Genomic DNA, 20,498 nt, shown 5'->3' on the forward strand with positions numbered 1-20,498 from the left:
TCATGTTTAGTATATACTATCGCCTATTGATAATCCAATTGATATTGCAATGATTAAGTACCATGAACCCCCCCCCCCCCCAAAAAAAAAAAATCACGTATATTTTATTTCTGCAATGTTTATTCAATGTTACAAAATAATTAGATAATCACACATATTACACAATATCAGAGAAACAGTAAGCGCAACTGTAGGACTTAACACGAGCACCATCTACTGGAAACGTTCAGTAGAGCATGAATGAACACAAAAACATTCAATTAAAAAAGAAAGTGAATCCTCCTTTTCTCTTTAATGTAACTTAATTTTTGTGATCTAAGTTTTTATTGAGTCACATAACCTGTACAATCAATAAGAATCACAAATGTTTTTTTAACCAACACTCAACCCCTCCCACCCGCCATCCCAAACAAACCCCTGGCAGCCCCGCCCCAATCCTGGTCTAAACCCAATATGAAAGACCAATCATGAAAACATTATCATTAGCTCACTTTATCTACATCATATGAGTAACTATTGGCTGCTAGTAAACTCATACTTTCATTCCAATCCTGAGGGGGCAGGTGGATGATGTCTGAGTGGCCTGGGGGTCAAAGTCCTTGTACATGACTACAGAATAGGGCTCAACAGCAACAGCAGCATGTTCTTCAGCTCCGTTCTGTGCAGTCACAGGATCTCTCACTTCAGTCAGCTTCAGAAGTGAGAAGAGCCCCTCATCCTCTCCTCTGCCCTCAGCATATGGGGAGCCTACACCCAGAAAGAGGAAGCAGTGGGGTTAGATGGGTTTGAAAATCTGTCAGTACTGCAAATTCCTTTTATGGAGATAATATGCCAACTTACAGTCTGAGTTAAGTGTCTCCTCTCCATCTTGTTCTCTGCAATGATTAAATAAAGTATTTATTATTATAAAATTCCATATCAGCAACATGTAATTAATTGATGGCTATCGGAAATGTTATTTTCAAATAATGAAATACCTTTTCATTCTCAGAGTGTGAGATTCTGCTGGAGGAAGAAAGAAACAGAAAGCCCATGTCAATAACATTATATGATTTTTTTTTTTAAATACATACCTGATGATAGAGCATACAGTATGTGGGTTTTTACTCACCTTGCGAAATCTTGGTATTTTTCATCATGACAATGACAATGGCAGTAACAAACAGGCAGGAGAAGAACAAGGCTCCCACCACATACAGTGGTATGTAAGGATCCCCTTTTAATAAAACACAAAGCATTCAGAATGAAGATCAATTAGGTATTATTCATGATCATTTTATGTATTAGTAACAACAATATACTGTGACTCACCAGGAGTATATAACGGGGCTGTGTCATTCCTGTTGGTGTGGTTGTTGAATTCTCCATTCACAGTGACTGTGACATTAGTTATTACCTTCCAGTGCCCTTTTCTATTCTTAAGCACCTGTAAGGCACAAACATACTGTCCACTGTCTGAATATGTGGCATTGCTGATCTTAAGGTTATGAAAGATAGGGTTTGTTAGGGGTTTAGATGCAGTATTTGACCTTTGTTTCAGCAGGGCCTCATCAATGAGACAATGGTGGTCATATAATTCTCCATGACTATCATAAGAATAAGAATAAAGACATGTGCTACTGTTGCCACTGATGGTTTTGATCCAATACACTGAAAATGGAAGGCTAGAGTAATCTTTGGCTACTGTGAAATTACATGCAAGGTTGACTGATTCTCCATGATGTTTGGTAACAGACGTTTCAGTTTCCACACCAGGGTAGCATATCACCACTACAGAAACAGAACATAATTTGATGTTAAATATTTTCATAAACAGATATATGTCTATATACAATATATTGTACACTATACTGTAATTAGTTGTATATCATTTAGAAATTGTGAAAGATACGATATGTGAACTTACCCTCTGGTTCAACAAATGCCACAATAAATGATTCCACCTGATATTTTGAAGGTTTAAAGGGGAATAAGTATCGATCATTTGATGGAAAGGTATGAAAACATGCAAAGAATCCAGTGATGTGTTTCTCCAATTTGATATTTAAACAATGTTTGATACTGTTTTTGCAGGGTTTTTTTTCTAGTTCAAATGCTGTAATATTGCACTTCAAATCTTGGTCACATTTCTTGTCACTGTCACAAAGACTGCAATTAAAAGTGCAATCCACTCTGTTGTCTTCATCTAGATCAAGTTGGCAAATTCTCTCTTCACATTGTAGGGATATAGCTTCTTCTTTCTCTTGATAATTTAGATAAGTGGTCCCTTTGAGAGAGAAAAAGGTTTCCAAAGTTAGAATCCAGCTCCTCGATTGTACACTCACAAACCCTATTATTCAAGTCTTAAACTGTTGATAAAAATAGTTACCGACCTTGACATTTTCCTACGAGAGTCATCACCATGAAGATAGATAGCATATCCATGATCATTTAACTTAGATTACAAAGCTGTTTTGTTCCTGATTCACAGAATGAGGAAACAGAGCAGAATATCACAGGAAGGAATTAATGAAAAGAGGGTGGTTGTGGTGTGTGTATGATATACACTATATTAACAAAAGTATGTGTACACCTGCTCATCGAAAATCTCGAACAACATAACAAAATCATGGCCATTAATATGGAGTTGGTCACCCCTTTGCTGCTACAACAGCCTCCACTCTTCTCGGAAGGCTTTCCACTAGATCTTGGAACATTGCTGCAGGGACTTGCTTCCATTCTGCTGCTCTTTAATTACTTGTTATTTTTATTTTATTTCTTATTTTTATCAATTTTTTACTTAACATGTATTTTTCTTACAACTGCATTGTTGGTTAAGGGCTTGTAAGTTAGCATTTCACTGTAAGGTCTACAAATACAATTTGATTTGAAGAGGTCAGGCACTGATGTTGGCGATTAGGCCTGGCTCGCAGTCGGTGTTCCAATTCATCCCAACTGTTTTCGATGGGGTTGAGGTCAGGGCTCTGTGCAGGCCAGTCAAGTTCTTCCACACTGATCTCGACAAATAATTTCTGTATGGACCCTCTGTTTTCCGTTAGACAGGTAACTCTTTATCCACAATATAGCAGGTGGTGTAAAGCCAAAACACATACGTTTTTCCAGCAGCAGACTATGATCGATAATGTCAATAGCCGCACTGAAGTCTAAAAAAACATCCCCCACAATATTTGTATCATCAATATCTCTCTGCCAATCAGCAGTCATTTGTGTAAGTGCTGTGCTTGTTGAATGTCCTTTCCTATAAGCATGCTAAAAGTTTGTTGTCAATTTGTTTACTGTAAAATTGCATTGTATCTGATCAAACATATTTTTTTCCAAAAGTTTACTAAGGGTTGGTAACAGGCTGATTGGTCGGCTATTTGAGTCAGTAAAGGGGGCTTTGCTATTCTTAGGTAGCGGAATGACTTTTGCTTCCCTCCAAGCCTGGGGGCACACACATTCTAGTAGGCTTAAATTGAAAATATGGCAAATAGGAGTGGCAATATTGTCCGCTAGTATCCTCAGTAATTTTCCATCCAAGTTGTCAAACCTCGGTGGTTTGTCATTGTTGATAGACAACAACAATTTTTTCACCTCTTCCACACTCACATTATGGAACTCAAAATCACAATGCTTGTCTTTCATAATTTGGTCAGATATACTTGGATGTGTAGTGTCAGCGTTTGTTGCTGGCATGTCATGGCTACATTTGCAAAATATTGCCAATGAAAAAATCCTTAAAGTAGTTGGCAATATTAGTTGGTTTTGTGATGAATGAGCCATCTGATTCAATGAATTATGAGTTTTCTATTTTCCACAAAATGTAATTTAAGGTGCACCAAAGCTTTTTACTATCATTCTTTATTTCATTTATCTTTGTTTCATTGTGTAGTTTCTTCTTCTTTTTATTCAGTTTAGTCACATGATTTCTCAATTTGCAATACATTTGCCAATCGGTTGTGCCGCCAGACTTATTTGCCATTCCTTTTGCCTCATCCCTCTCAACCATACCATTTTTCAATTCCTCATCAATCCACAGGGATTTAACAGTTTTTACAGTCATTTTCTTAATGGGTCCATGCTTATTAGTAACTGGAATAAGCAATTTCATAGATGTGTCAAGTGCAGTGTCTGTTTGCTCCTCATTACACACCACGGACCAACAAATATTCTTTACATCAACAACATAGGAATCACTACAAAACTTATTGTATGACCTCTTATATACTATATTAGGCCCAGCATTTGGATCTTTGGTTTTCCTAGATATGGCTACTATATTGTGCTCATTACATCCAATGGATCCGGATACTGCTTTAATAAATGGAACACTAGTCACTTTAATAATTCCACTTTAAGAATGTTTACATATCTCGCATTATTCATCTCATATATATATACTGAATACTGTATCCTTCAGTATCCATTCTTTACTATCTATTGCATCTTAGCCGCTCTGTCACTGCTCATCCATATATTTTGTACTTATATATTCTCATCCCATTCCTTTACTAGATTGTGTGTATTAGGTTTTGTTGTGGAATTGTTAGATATTACCTGTTAGATACTGCTGCAATGTCAGATCTAGAAGCATAAGCATTTCGCTACACTCGCAATAACATCTGCTAGTCATATGTATGTGACCAATAAAATTGTATTTTATTTTATTTGAAGCAAATTTCTGCAGCATTAGTAAAGATATGATCAATAAATGTTAATTATTTAATTCCTGTGCTGTTGGTAACTACCCTGGTTGGTTGACTGATAAGTCACTGGTTACAGTTTGAAGCTTTTTCTTGAGTGGGCAGCTTGATGAAAGCCAGTCAATATTTAAATCACCTAGAAAATATACCTCTCTGTTGATATCACATACATTATAAAGCATTTCACACATGTTATCCAGATACTGACTATTAGCACTTGGTGGTCTATAGCAGCTTCCCACCAGAATGGTCTTCAGGTGAGGCAGATGAAGCATATTACTTCAACAATATTTAACATGAGATTCTCTCTAATCTTTACAGGAATGTGGTTCTGAATATAAACAGCAGCATCTCCAACATTGGAATTTCTATATTTTCTGTAAATGTTATAACCTTGTATTGCTACCACTGTATCATCAAAGGTATTTTCTAAGTGAGTTTCAGATATAGTCAGAATATGAATTTCATCTGCTATTAGCAAATGATTGACTTCATGAACCTTGTTTCTTAAGCTACATTATGTTACCGTGGGCTATTTTGAGCACTTTTCTTCTGCAATGCTTACTTGTTTTTATTGCTTTACTGGAAAGCTTAGCAGCAGCAACTGTGGGCCCTGTCTATATAAGGTCCCACAGTTGACAGTGCATGTCAGAGCAAAAACCAAGCCATGAGGTCGAAGGAATTTGCAGCAGAGCTCTGAGACAGGATTATGTCGAGGCACAGATCTGGGGAAGGGTACCAAAAAATGTCTGCAGCATTGAAGGTCCACAAGAACACAGTGGCCTCCATCATTATTAAGAGCCCAATGGTCACTCTGACAGAGCTCTAGAGTTCCTCTGTGGAGATGGGAGAAACTTCCAGAAGGACAACCATCTCTGCAGTACTCCACCAATCAGGCCTTTATGGTAGAGTGACCAGACGGAAGCCACTCCTCAGTAAAAGGCACATGACAATATTCTCTGGTCTGATGAATTATATATATTTTTTTCATTTAACCTTTTGGGGTTAAATTAGCAAAAATGTTAAAAAAATAATAATAATTTTTGCTTTGTCATAATGTGGTATTGTGTGTAGATTGATGAGGGAAAAACAACAATTTAATACATTTTAGAATAAGGCTGTAAGATAGCAAAATATGGAAAAAGTCAAGGGGTCTAAATACTTTCCGAAGGCACTGTATAGTGTATGTCAGTGTGGTACAGTTTAGAGAACTCCCAACTATTTTGCTGTTCTTTACATTTAATTGAAAAAGAAACTTGTTTTTAAAAAGTTCATACTACACATATTTATGCATGACGTCTCAAAATTCGGCCCATTATAATAATCTGCATAGGAATATTCATATCTATATGATTACTTACTACTCCAATGTGCTGCAGATATGACTAAAACATTTGTTATTGGACATTAAATAGAAGTAATTCAAAGTATCTCAAGGTAAGTAAGGAAAAAATCTAAATCACCGGAAAGGGTGATTTAGATTTTTTCCTTACTTACCTTGAGATACTTTGAATTACTTTGAAAAATCTAAATCACCGGAAAGGGTGATTTAGATTTTTTCCTTACTTACCTTGAGATACTTTGAATTACTTCTATTTAATGTCCAATAACAAATGTTTTAGCCAGTGATCCTTTTGCAGCCTTAAGTTCCTCTCTGGCCAATGTTTGTGTTTAGAGCTTTTGCCCTGCAGATGTCCCTACTTACCTGTTTTTACTGGCTTTGCCGTGCATCTGTAACTCTTCATCAACGATTAATGTTCATATTATATTTTAACCATTATTAGACTCTCCAAATCTTTGAATATCAAAATTACATTTATCTCTCACACACACATACATCACTGGTGCAGCACACACCCCTGCTGCCCGCGCAAGGCGGGGTCCCACAAGCCTTTGGATTGGGGTGCCCCCGGAGCGCGGACCCCCAGATAACAAACATATGAACATCTCATAAACCTCATGGAAAAATGTGTAGAATACAAGGAAATTAGCTCCAAAACAGTAACATTTTCTCTTAGCCTCATGGCAAAATTTGTAAAATAGCAAGAGATTAGTTATAAAACTGCACATTTTTCTCTCTGCCTCATGGCAAAAAGAAAAAGGTTTGTTTCATACTTTATTTGGATAATTCCAAGTGGATGGTTTGTGAATGTTCAATTTCATTTTAGTCAATGCTCAAGGGCACCTCAGCAGATTTGTTTCCTCGTCGGCTCAGGGATTCGAACCAGCAACCTTTCAGTTCCTGGACCAACCACTAAGCTACCTGCCACCCACAATAACTTTCAACAACATTTCAACTAACTATCCACTAACCTTAACCTTTATCCTAACCCTAAACTTAACCCCAGCCATAAACCTAACCCTAACGCTTAGCCTAAACCTTATTCTAAAACTAACCCTAACTGTAACCTTAGCAAGCATTTGCTTACCAACATACACAGTAGTTTTTTGATAGTATGACCATCTGTAGATCATCTATTTGGGACTATCCAAATAAGGTGTGGCCAAATTATTATTATTTTGGTTGGGGTGTCTTGCTCGAACTGCGCTATGCCACTGACATACACACACACACACGTTCTACAGATGTTTGAAATCAAATCAGTTGGTGATCATGGCAGCAGCATAACCTGATACAGATTGACATGGGCAGCATGCCATCCCTGCATGCCATTGTTAGGCCTGTCAGACAGGTTACAACTACATTACACCCACAGGTTACACCTGCTCCCTTCCTGCCTCACTCCACATCCAAACTGTGCCCAGTTAAAGATCTGGTGCACAGGAGATGTCATCATTTGTGTGTGCTACATATTGGTGACAGTAGATGTGGTGAGCTGACACATGATGGAGTTGGAGTTGACAGAGTTGACTTGTCAAAACATTACAGATATCCAATCAACCAAATTACATTTTGAATTTGGCTGTGAGAAACAGATTTTTTGCAATTGTATATATATACATATATATATAATTTTTGTTTTAATTTAACCTTTATTTGACTAGGCAAGTCAGTTAAGAACAAATTCTTATTTACTATGACGGCCTACAAGGCCAAACCCAGACGACACTGGGCCAGTTCTGCACCGCCCTATGGGACTCCCAATCACGGCCGGTTGTGATACAGCCTGGGTGAACTCTTTCTATATTTGACACAGTGAACAATGAGTGCTTTGTCTTCATCCCACTACTCCAGATATTTGTGATCACACAGTTGTTTACATCTGTCACATGAGACATTTTTAAATGTAATACTGTAACATTCATTCACATGGTTGTTATTTGGGTTATGTTAATTACAGCGCCTTCTGTAATTATTATTACAGAAGTATTCACACCCCTTGACTTTTTCCATATTTTGTTGTGTTATAGCCTGAATTTAAAATGGATTAAATTAAGAATTTATTTGTCACTGGCCTACACACAATACCCCATAATGTCAAAGTGGAATTATGTGTTTTACATTTTTTACAAACAAATTCAAAATGAAAAGCTGAAACACCTTGAGTCAATAAGTATTTAACCCCTTTGTCATGGCAAGCCTAAATCATTTCAGGAGGAAAAATGTGCATGGACTCTAATAAATTGCATGTGCAATAATAGCGTTTCAAAAAATGTAATGACTACCTCATCTCTGTATCCCACACATACAATTATCTGTAAAGTCCCCCAGTCGAGCAGTGAATTTCAAACACAAATTCAACCAAAAAGATAAAAAAGATATATTTGTAAAAGCTATCACAGGAGTGATCTAAAAGTATCATAAAGTGTATAATGCTTGTACAATATGGTCCTCTTTCGGAATAAATTATTATTAAATTCAAAGCTCTAATTTGTCTGATTTGATTGCGCAACACTTTCTACCCACAGCAAATGCGTTCTCCAACGAGCCCAAAATCATCTGGTGGGATTCCCTCTGGAGTGACGCGTCCAGATCCCGCTCCTATTGGCTGAGGGCTAAAGACGAATTTTCCATTTATGGATTGTTTGGTTAGGCTGCTCAGTCAACAGCCTCGAAGTTTAACTTCACGGCTCAAACATACTGCAGCATTCGGAGCCTGAGTTTAGTTCCTGTGCCTATCCACTTTTAGACAAAGCTACAGTATGGACAGAGCAACCAGGGCCTGAGGAGAATCCGTGCGTTCCTGCTTGGAAGGCATCTGGGATCCTATTGTTTATTTGGAATTTGTCTTACTGCAAAAACACCAACGTTTTACAGTTTTTAGTACTAGACGACTACTGAGACAGCCCCTGTTCAATACGGAATACAAGGATACATTGTTACTGTCTGGGGAAGGAGAGAAAATGGTAAGATAACTTATCTGTTACAGACTGTTTTTTTGGATAATCATGTCATATGACTATGAAGGAACACGATAATGTATATTGTTGAAAGGGATGTGACAATTCTTATAGATTCTTAAATATACAGAGATCTGATGGATTCGTGACACTATGACGTAAAATTTCCATCACATGTCATAACATTGTTATAAATCTCAAGATCAGCATATTCCTATTGCACAGTATCAATACTGTCAATACAAGGGGATAATGTAATTTTATGAAATATAATCTTATGTTTTAGCCTAATGACCATATCATTTTTATGAATTGTGAAAAAAGGTCGATATTGCATCCTGTATATTGTCACCAGACTATTTGGAGAAATGTTTAGTTTAACTTGGTTAGTCGTTCAACAAGGTCATGTTGTCATGTGTCATAGCCTACTGAGGGGCTGCAAGGGTCATTTTTAGAGGCTGTTGTGAAGTTGCCTATTATTGTAACCAATAGCCATTATGTTTTTAATTGCCATAGAGAATAATAACATAGCTGGATGTATGAGTGCCTACTTCACAGAATTATATATTTTTAAGTAGACAGGAATTGCAATCATGTTAGGTTTTGTTTTGCTACAGTGTAAAGTTCAATTCAAAGAACAACATGGACTAAATGCTTATTCTAGTCTCCTTTATGCCATCAATCCAATCTAGCAGGTTGTATGGAATGTTGATAAGAATGCAACAACAATCCAATCCACTATTTTCCCTCTCCTATTTGGGGAGTAGCCTACCTACCATATGTTTATGATAAAAGTTCTCTCTCTCACCCTCCCTCTCTAACTGAGCAGGATTTTGTATGTGGACGAGAGATATAGTAAACCATTAAACATTGAACCAATAAAATGTTTTGGACAACAGTGTGTATCGGATACCAAAGCCTTAGTGAGACATGCTAAAGATAACTGGATCATGGATCTCTTGAGATCTAGGTCTGCCCTGTTCGTTGTTAAACTTGTTTGTTTACTCTCTGTGATACAGGTGGGTCACACTGCTCACAACTAAGTCACTATGTCAATATGGAAGTAAACATCTCCTTTTTAACTTTCATCTCACTTACCATATAATTATACATCTGTAGGGGGGGGGGTGTTGTAAAAGAAAGGGCGCTTGCAGATACAGTCACTATAGCAACCACCTATATTGACAGACATGCAGCTCCCACTTCCTAGGTATAGTGTTGGTGCGTGTAGTAGGTACGGCCCTACTTTGAATAATACAGGTTGGTCATGGAAGAGGAGACAGAGAGCAGCGCGTGTGTTATCCACATGGAGACCGGTTTCTCCTGCTTACTGAATGTCATCCCAGCAGCTTAAGCATACCGGTGAGCGTTATGGAGAAAGTTGTCCCTGTTGCATGGCCTCTTCCTTTGTGTTTAGACCACAGTTCATGAGGCCATTGCCATTGTGGCAGATATCCCAATGTGGATATCTGCTCAAATACTGTTTATTGAATCCAACAGGTCAACTGCAGTATTACATTATCTTTAAAGGCAGAGGTTGGGTCTAATCAATGATGTATATTTTCTTTTGTTTGATTTAATTAAATACGATTTTTTTTACATTTTGTATCATTTGTTCCGCTTGAATTGCCCAAATTCACTGAAGGACGTTGCTTGACTTGTAATGTACTGTACACTTACTGTACAAAACATTTAGGAATACCAGCTCTTTCCATGACATAGACTGACCAGGTGAAAGCTATGATCCCTTATTGATGTCACTTGTTAAATCCACTTCAATCAGTGTAGATGAAGGGGAGGAGACGGGTTAAAAGAAGGATTTTTAAGCCATGAGACAACTGAGACATGGATTGTGTACGTGTGTCATTCAGAGGGTGAATGGGCAAGACAAAAGAGCCTTTGAACAGGTTATGGTAGTAGGTGCCAGGCGCAGCGCTGCTGGGTTTTTCACGCTCAACAGTTTCCCGTATGTATCAAGAATTGTCCACCACCCAAAGGACATCCAGCCAACTTGACACAACTGTGTGGAGCATTGGAGTCAACATGGGCCAGCATCCATGTCGAATGCTTTCAACATCTTGTGATGTCCATGCCCCGGTGAATTGAGACTGTTCTGAGAGCAAAAGGGGGGGGGGAACTCAATATTAGGAAGGTGTTCCTAATATTTTGTACACTATGTGTATTCTGATGTTACCAACCCTGCCCTATGTCCATATATTGTCTCTCTAGAACAGGTCAACCCTGTTATGCAGTCTCACTGCTCTGCTCCCAGTGCACAGTGTATGGATCCTGTAGATCTCAGAAGGAATCCAAGGAACAAACCTTTACATAATACATACTCAGTAGCACATAACTGAGCTCTATACCTTAGCTAACAGTCAAACTGAGAACATAAAGTATTTTCATGTTATATCAGGACAATGAGGTATGATTATAGGAGATTTAACGGAACTATTTTACTTGAGCTTCCATTGGGGTAAATCCATATAAATTGAATAACTTCTTGACAGCCTCCCTTTTGATTTAAACAAAACTTTCCATACATGTTTGCCCATGGAAGAAGTGCTCAGGAAGTGCTCAAAAAGTGACATGGATATCTCATGGTATGGTGGGGTATGCAAAAAATATCGACTTTGAGCACCTTTATGGAAGCACTCTTTATCTCTTTCTGACCACTTCTACAGTGGGCAAATATGTATGGAAGGTTTAGTTCAAATCAAAAGGGTTGCTGTCAAAATTGATTGAATTGAAATGGATTTACCCATTGTCCTCCTATACGAGGTACCAAAAAATGCATGCATTTACATTGCTTGATGACTGGACGACCCCCTCTCTGTAGGCTCATAGTGGTTTTAAAAACATTCTTTCTCCTTCTGTAGTAGATTCCAATGAATGAACCCAGATATGAGGATAGATAGATTCAGCATGCTGTGCACACACCATCTAAATGAGCCAGCATTAGACAACTTTTAGCCTTGAGGCACAATCTGACTCACTTCAGAGGTAATATTCTGCAGTGAACCCACTGCAGAATAATGCAGGCCTTTGATATTCCCCTGGTTCTGCTGAAGTTGGAGATATTCCTATTTAGGCTAGCGCTTGTGGGCGGTTCCCTGGCATGGGTGCTGAATTGCATGCTGAATGACCAGAAGGAAATGGAGTGGTGTCCTTCTTGTGAGGTAGCTTTAATGACAGTAGAACATATACAGATCCCTTCATCAGTGACAGATTTATTGAGCATAATATTCAGTAAGCAGAGAATGGTAAGGTTGAGTTCAAAACAATATCAAACTGTTGGACACAACTGAATGTACCCTTTCAATGAACCAGGTGGAATACATTTAATACGTCTTGCATCTTAACATTTTGCACCACTGGAAAAATTGGACATGAAAGGAGCAATTGTTTTTCCAGGTTTTCTCCAAAAGTAGGTTGCTGTTTTGCGTACAAGATCATAGCACGTCATCTGGATGTGTCAGAACCTGGGCTCGTCAAAAACAGACTTTCTGTCAAATAATAAACCTTCCCCAGATATTCTCCTCTCTTTGGTCTGATGTCAGAGATAAAGAGTGAACGTAATGCACCAATGCGAAACACAATGCAGTTACTCGGTGCAAAACTCTTCCTTTTTGAAAGGCTTTTTGGGGCCACATTGAGCGAACTCTAATATTTGGCTTGTGTGGAGAGAAGCAGTCTGTCACTCTGACTGTCTGGAGCACCAGACGGTAGCATCACTCATAGGCCCCACTGCCAGATGCTGAATACTAGGTCAGTATGACAGCATATGGTTTTTATCAGCTTTTCTTGCAGGGAGGTGAATGCTCAGTAACATCGCTCCATTTCAAAGCCTGCGCTCCATTTTCCACCCAGCATTGCTAAAAATATTTTTTGCAGGAATTTGAGACCTTCTCTAGAACATGGCGAACACCCCTTCTGTAGAACTAGGGAACTTGTTAAATTTGTTCACAGAGGTCCAGTAAACCTACACTCTCCTCTTTATCAATCCCACACATATTGGTCTTTGTTACAAAACTCCATCTTCATGTTCGTGGCGTTCCGTAAGCCATCACACAGGTTCTAAGTTCCGACTTACTGACTTCCAGAACAGATGGCAGAATCAGACTGGATCAATGCTCTGCCATTGTCCTCTGGAAGATGTAGAATCAGATTTATTCATGGGTGTTATTCATGGTCTGGGCTATACTATTCTGATAATGTTCTCACAGAAGCTCCTCTGAAGGATATGTACTCATTAGTTGTAACCCCTTGTGGTTTGTTTGTGCAAAATGAAAAGTTAAAAGGACGAATTAAACATAAAATGAGCATTGCTTTAATTGAACCTTTTATTGAAGGTTTAACATTTTCATTAGTTTTATGAAGAGCTGATGTTGACCTTTCTGTCTTCAAACAGATATGCTGTCTGATGTGATGCCACATCCTGCCATGTCTTTTAAAGTGCATCACATTAGAGGATACCACTTCATGGTGTCCATTCATGATGCCTTTAACACAGCAACTTCCTCTGTTTGGCACTTACTTAGTATTCCTCAGTAGTTGAGCATGGTGGCAGTTTGTTCTCCAAACCAAAACCCCATTGTTCTTTACTGACAAGTAAATGTTCCCTTTGTGCAAACTAATAGCACCTGCTAACTGTGGCCATTGATGCCTTTATAATGTAGGGTTACCTGTCAGTCTAGTGGTTTTGGAGCAAGCAAAAATATAGAGGATTCTCCTTTTTAGATCCAATTGTATACCCATTTTCTGCCTCACCTTTGTTTAATGAACGTTTCCATAAAAAAAAAAAAGATTCTGCTTTCCTCAGTCGGTTAAGTGATGGCACAGTGATAAGGCAGGCCTTTGATATTCTTTGAAATCTGAAACACATCCCTCAGCAACCTGGGCCAGCTGTGAATGTGGTGATCAGGTGAGGAACAGCCAGCTGCATTTTCCCCTCTGTAAAGTGATCTGGGTCTGTGTGTCCCGGCCAGCCCACTCTCAGCTCCCCTCTTCTCTTCTGGCTTGCCCAGGTTTCCTGCTGCCCAGCCCTTGGTACAGCACACTGTTTGTGAGCCTGGCTCTCGCACCACTACCCACAGGACTGGGAGCCCAGCAGGCCTCTAGCCTCACTGGGGCTGCAGCCCAATGGAGAGCACAGTCTGTTCTCACAGCGAATGTCTCCCATTACCCCAGTGAGGGATGGGGAGGACTGTACCAGGCTGCTCTTTGGTCCCATGCAGTGGAGGCCACTTTTGGTCAGACTTCTAGGCTGATGTGATATCTTCTCTCTCACAGACAATACCCACCTGTTCTAGTCTGGGCCACAATTAAACAGCTGCTATGTTTTATAAAGGTGTCATGTGTAGTAAATGGAAACTCATGTTTTTCCTTGAAGTATATAGGTTTGACGTATTTTAGGCAATTTCATGCTGTGAGACAAAGATTTCACAACATTTGTCACTATAATTTTCATATTTTCCAAACGTAGTTACCATGATATCAGCCCCATTGGGCACAGCTGGAGTCTTCTGTCTGCCTCTGGATATTTTCTGTCTTGTCTGTGGATCTGAGCTGAAGTGACAGGGTTATGTTTGCTCACTAGCATACAGACAAACATGCCCTGAATTCCATGGGTGATGCCTGTGTTCCAGTAAAAGGATAGCTCATCTCCCAGGTCTATCAAACTCTTTCCTGGGTGCACAGATTAATCATCAGTCGCATGTCAATGTTTATGTCACTTTAGTGTTACTGGTGCATAACTGTAATAATTCTTATTATAAACTGAGTGGTTCGAGTCCTGAATGCTAATTGGCTGACAGATGTGGTATATTAGGCCCTATACTACAGGTATAAAAAAATAAAATAAAATAAAAACATTTACTGCTCTATTTACGTTGGTAACCAGTTTCTAATAGCATTAAGGCACCTTGGGGGTTTGATATATGGCCAATAAACCATGGCTAAGGGCTGTATCCAGGCACTCTGCGTTGCTTAGTGAGTAGGAACAGCCCTTAGCCGTGGTATATTGGCCATATACCACACCCCCTCAGGCCTTATTGCTAAATAATAAACAAGTAGCACCACAGTGAGAGACAAGTACACCTTTTTTGTAATTTTCAACAGATATCCACTGTCTACAGTCTCCCACACTAAGGAGGTGAAACTCTGTTCAGCAACAAATAAGTAATAAAAGTCCTATCTAAAGCTTCTATTTGCATGTGTTTTCTCACCCGTTAGGACAGCTGTGGAGATGGAAAAATGTCACGCTCTGCCAAGAGCTGAGTTCCCTTTATCTGTTCAGCTTGTTTCCTTCCCACTGTCGCATTATGTCAAAAGATCATAGGCCTCTGATTCAGTGTTTGGGCTCCAGCACTGCCCCATGGAGACTTTATCAACCCATCTCAGTCTGTCACCGTGCCCTAGGTCACCATTGTTATCACCCTGCGTCACTTCTCAGATTAAGTCTAATGGGTCATTATGGCTTTCCTATAATCATCAATTAGCATACTATTGTGCCACACAATTTCCCACTGTATTGTGCCAGTAATATCCATAATCTCATTAGCTACACGACCAGTCAAAAGTTTGGACACACGTACTCATTCCAGGGTTTTTCTTTATTTTTACTATTTTCTACATCGTAGAATAATAGTGAAGACATCAAAACGATGAAATAACACATATGGAATCATGTAAGATGTAAGATGGCGCCGAAGAACATGGCTGACATTTTACATTCTCCAAACCAACCAGGTTTTTTTTTTTTGCGTTTTGTGTAACTTATTTTTAACTTATTGTGTACATAATGTTGCTGCTACCATCTCTTTCGACCGAAAATAACTTTTGGACATCAGAAAAGCGATTACTCAACACGGACTGGAAGAAACTTTTTTCTTTAACAAGTCCGACGAGAAGGATATCCTGCTTTCACTGGAAAAGGCCCAGATCCATGCCTTTTGCGTGAAGAATAGACGCCGGAAAAGGGGACGCGATCGGGGATCCTTCTGAGAAGCCAGAGGTGACCGAGTAAACTCCCAATGCCTTCCATTCTCCTTGCTAACGTGCAATCGTTAGAAAATAAAATTGATGACCTATTACTAAGATTATCCTACCAACGGGACATTAAAAACTGTAACATCTTATGTTTCACCGAGATGTGGTTGAACGAAGAAACAGACAATATAGAGCTGGCGGGATTTTCCATGCACCGGCAGAACAGAGACGTTACCTCTGGTAAGATGAGTGGTGGGGGTGTGTGTCTTTTTGTCAATAACAGCTCGTGCGTGATGTCTAATATTAAAGAAGTCTTGAGGTATTGCGCGCCTGAGGGAGAGTACCTTATGATAAGTTGTCGACCACACTATCTACCAAGAGTTCTCATCTGTATTATTCTTGGCCGTCTTATTTACCACCACAAAGCGAAGCTGGCACTAAGACCGCTCTCAACCAACCATAAGCAAAGAAGAAAATGCTCACCCAGAAGCGGCGCTCCAAGTGGCTGGGGACTTTAATGCAGGCAAACTTAAATCAGTTTACCAAATGTTTACCAGCATGTCACATGTGCAACCAGGGGGGAAAAAAATCCTAGACCACCTTTACTCCACACACAGAGATGCATACAAAACTCTCCCCCGCCCTCCATTTGGCAAATCTGACCATAATTCTATCCTCCTGATTCCTGCTTCCAAGCAAAACCTAAGGCAGGAAGTACAAGTGACTCGATCAATACGGAAGTGGTCAGATGACGCGGATGCTACACTACAGGACTGTTTTGCTAGCACGGACTGGAATATGTTCCGGGATTCATCCAATGGCATTGAGGAATACACCACCTCAGTCATTGGCTCAATCAATAAGTGCATCGATGACGTCGTCCCCACAATGACAGTACATACAGTGGGGAGAACAAGTATTTGATACACTGCCGATTTTGCAGGTTTTCCTACTTACAAAGCATGTAGAGGTCTGTAATTTTTATCATAGGTACACTTCAACTATGAGAGACGGAATCTAAAACAAAAATCCAGAAAATCACATTGTATGATTTTTAAGTAATTAATTTGCATTTTATTGCATGACATAAGTATTTGATACATCAGAAAAGCAGAACTTAATATTTGGTACAGAAACCTTTGTTTGCAATTACAGAGATCATACGTTTCCTGTAGTTCTTGACTAGGTTTGCACACACTGCAGCAGGGATTTTGGCCCACTCCTCCCTACAGATCTTCTCCAGATCCTTCAGGTTTCGGGGCTGTCGCTGGGCAATACGGACTTTCAGCTCCCTCCAAAGATTTTCTATTGGGTTCAGGTCTGGAGACTGGCTAGGCCACTCCAGGACCTTGAGATGCTTCTTACGGAGCCACTCCTTAGTTGCCATGGCTGTGTGCTTCGTGTCGTTGTCATGCTGGAAGACCCAGCCACGACCCATCTTCAATGCTCTTACTGAGGGAAGGAGGTTGTTGGCCAAGATCTCGCGATACATGGCCCCATCCATCCTCCCCTCAATACGGTGCAGTCGTCCTGTCCCCTTTGCAGAAAAGCATCCCCAAAGAATGATGTTTCCACCTCCATGCTTCACGGTTGGGATGGTGTTCTTGGGGTTGTACTCATACTTCTTCTTCCTCCAAACACGGCGAGTGGAGTTAGACCAAAAAGCTCTATTTTTGTCTCATCAGACCACATGACCTTCTCCCATTCCTCCTCTGGATCATCCAGATGGTCATTGGCAAACTTCAGACAGGCCTGGACATGCACTGGGTTAAGCAGGGGGACCTTGCGTGCGCTGCAGGATTTTAATCCATGACGGCGTAGTGTGTTACTAATGGTTTTCTTTGAGACTGTGGTCCCAGCTCTCTTCAGGTCATTGACCAGGTCCTGCCGTGTAGTTCTGGGCTGATCCCTCACCTTCCTCATGATCATTGATGCCCCACGAGGTGAAATCTTGCATGGAGCCCCAGACCGAGGGTGATTGACCGTCATCTTGAACTTCTTCCATTTTCTAATAATTGCGCCAACAGTTGTTTCCTTCTCACCAAGCTGCTTGCCTATTGTCCTGTAGCCCATCCCAGCCTTGTGCAGGTCTACAATTTTATCCCTGATGTCCTTACACAGCTCTCTGGTCTTGGCCATTGTGGAGAGGTTGGAATCTGTTTGATTGTGTGTGGACAGGTGTCTTTTATACAGGTAACGAGTTCAAACAGGTGCAGTTAATACAGGTAATGAGTGGAGAACAGGAGGGCTTCTTAAAGAAAAACTAACAGGTCTGTGAGAGCCGGAATTCTTACTGGTTGGTAGGTGATCAAATACTTATGTCATGCAATAAAATGCAAATTAATTATTTCAAAATCATACAATGTGATTTTCTGGATTTTTGTTTTAGATTCTGTCTCTCACAGTTGAAGTGTACCTATGATAAAAATTACAGACCTCTACATGCTTTGTAAGTAGGAAAACCTGCAAAATCGGCAGTGTATCAAATACTTGTTCTCCCCACTGTACATATCCCAACCAGAAGCCATGGATTACAGGCAACATCCGCATCGAGCTAAAGGCTAGAGCTGCCGCTTTCAAGGAGCGGGAGACTAATCCGGATGCTTATAAGAAATCCCGCTATGCCCTCAGATGAACCACCAAACAAGCAAAGTGTCAATACAGGATTAAGATTGAATATTACTACACCGGCTCGTCAGATGTGGCAGGGCTTGAAAACTATTACGGACTACAAAGGGAAACCCAAACGCGAGCTGCCCAGTGACGCGAGCCTACCAGACGAGCTAAATGCCTGTTTTGCTTGCTCTGAGGCAAGCAACACTGAAAAACAGGCCAACATTCACAAAGCCGCTGGCCAGATGGATTACCAGGACGTGTACTCAAAGCATGTGCGGACCAACTGTCAAGTGTCTTCACTGACATTTTCAACCTCTCACTGACCGAGTCTGTAAAACCTAAATGTTTCAAGCAGACCACCATAGTCCCTGTGCCCAAGGAAGCAAAGGTAACCTGCCTAAATGATTACCGCCCCGTGGCACTCACGTTGGTAGCCATGAAGTGCTTTGAAAGGCTGGTCATGGCTCACATCAACAGCATCCTCCCAGACACCCTAGACCCACTCCAATTCGCATACCGCCCCAACAGATCCACAAATGATGCAATCTCAATCGCACTCCAACCGCCCTTTCTCACCTGGACAAAAGGAACACCTATATGAGAATGCTGTTCATCGACTACAGCTCAGCGTTCAACACCATAGTGCCCACAAAGCTCATCACTAAGCGAAGGACTCTGGGACTAAACACCTCCCTCTGCAACTGGATCCTGGACTTCCTGACGGGCTGCCCCCAGGTGGTATGAGTAGGCAACAATACGTCTGCCACGCTGATCCTTAACACTGGGGCCCTTCAGGGGTGTGCACTTAGACCCCTCCTGTATTCCCTGTTACCCCTCAACTGCGTGGCCAAACACGACTCCAACACCATAATTTAAGTTTGCTGACGACACAACAGTGGTAGGCCTGATCACCGACAACGATGAGTCGGTCTATAGGAAGGTCAGAGAACTAGCAGCGTGGTGCCAAGACAACAACCTCTCCCTCAATGTGAGCAAGACAAAGGAGCTGATCGTGGACTACAGGAAAAGGCAGGCCGAACAGGCCCCCATTAACATCGCTCCATAGTGGAGCGAGTCGAGTGTTTCAAGTTCCTTGGTGTCGACATCACCAACAAACTATCATGGTCCAAACATACCAAGACAATCGTGAAGAGGGCACGATAAAACCTTTTCCCCCTCAGGAGACGGAAAAGACATTGTCAGAGACTCCAGTCACCCAAGTCATAGACTGTTTTCTCTGCTACCGCACGGCAAGCGGTACCGGAGCGCCAAGTCTAGGACCAAAAGGCTCCTCAACAGCTTCTGCCCCCAAGCAGGACAATCTACATTGACCCCCTCTCCCCTGTACACTGCTGCTACTCGCTGTTTGTTTGTTACCTATGCATAGTCAATTTGCCCCCACCTACATGTACAGATTACCTCAACTAGCCTGTACCCCTGCACACTGACTCGGTACCGGTGCCCCCTGTATATAGCCTCATTATTGTTATTCTTATTGTGTTACTTTTTATTATAACTTTTTATTTTATTCTACTTGGTAAATATTTTCTTCTTCTTGAACTGCACTGTTGGTTAACGGCTTGTAAGTAAGCATTTCACGGTAAAGACTACAATTCTTGTATTCGGCGCATGTGGCAAATAAAGTTTGATTTGATGTAGTAACCAAAAAAGTGTTAAATAAAAAATAAATGTTATATTTGAGATTATTCAAAATAGCCACCCTTTGCCTTGATGACAGCTTTGCACACTCTTGGCATTCTCTCAACCAGCTTCATGAGGTAGTCACCTGGAATTCATTTAAATTAACAGATGTGCCTTGTTAAAAGTTCATTTGTGGAATATCTTTCCTTCTTAATGCGTTTAAGCGTCAGAGGAGACTGCGTGAATCAGGCCTTCATGGTCAAATTG

At 40.5% G+C, this 20,498-nt stretch overlaps 2 protein-coding genes across 5 annotated transcripts in view; one reads left to right on the forward strand and one right to left on the reverse strand.

Moving 5' to 3' along the window:
• Positions 1–102: 102 nt before the first annotated feature.
• Positions 103–2,499, reverse strand: LOC139576056 (uncharacterized). 3 transcript variants are annotated; one of them, XM_071401699.1, is made up of 7 exons: positions 2,373–2,439; positions 1,907–2,266; positions 1,312–1,770; positions 1,112–1,216; positions 978–1,005; positions 841–875; positions 103–747 (listed from the first exon to the last, which is right to left on the reverse strand). In XM_071401699.1, the coding sequence occupies exons 1-7, from the start codon at positions 2,428–2,430 to the stop codon at positions 533–535; spliced, it is 1,260 nt and encodes a 419-aa protein (XP_071257800.1). In that variant the 5' UTR covers positions 2,431–2,439; the 3' UTR covers positions 103–532. The 3 variants fall into 3 exon arrangements, with proteins under 3 accessions (XP_071257800.1, XP_071257799.1, XP_071257798.1); XM_071401698.1 differs by lacking the exons at positions 1,907–2,266; positions 2,373–2,439 and having other exon boundaries at positions 1,312–1,426; positions 1,696–1,741; XM_071401697.1 differs by lacking the exons at positions 103–747; positions 841–875; positions 978–1,005; positions 1,112–1,216 and having other exon boundaries at positions 1,223–1,770; positions 2,373–2,499.
• A 6,197-nt stretch (positions 2,500–8,696) lies between these two features.
• LOC139576060 (unconventional myosin-Ie-like) overlaps positions 8,697–20,498 on the forward strand; it is a 53,695-nt gene continuing 41,893 nt past the window's right edge. For both annotated transcript variants that reach the window (XM_071401702.1, XM_071401703.1), the window contains exon 1: positions 8,697–8,990. In XM_071401702.1, the coding sequence (XP_071257803.1) occupies positions 8,988–8,990 (3 nt within the window). In that variant the 5' untranslated portion in view covers positions 8,697–8,987. The remainder of the gene's footprint in view (positions 8,991–20,498) is intronic.

This window comes from Salvelinus alpinus, chromosome 5, assembly GCF_045679555.1.
Source record: "Salvelinus alpinus chromosome 5, SLU_Salpinus.1, whole genome shotgun sequence".
Classification (NCBI taxonomy): Eukaryota; Metazoa; Chordata; class Actinopteri; order Salmoniformes; family Salmonidae; genus Salvelinus; species Salvelinus alpinus.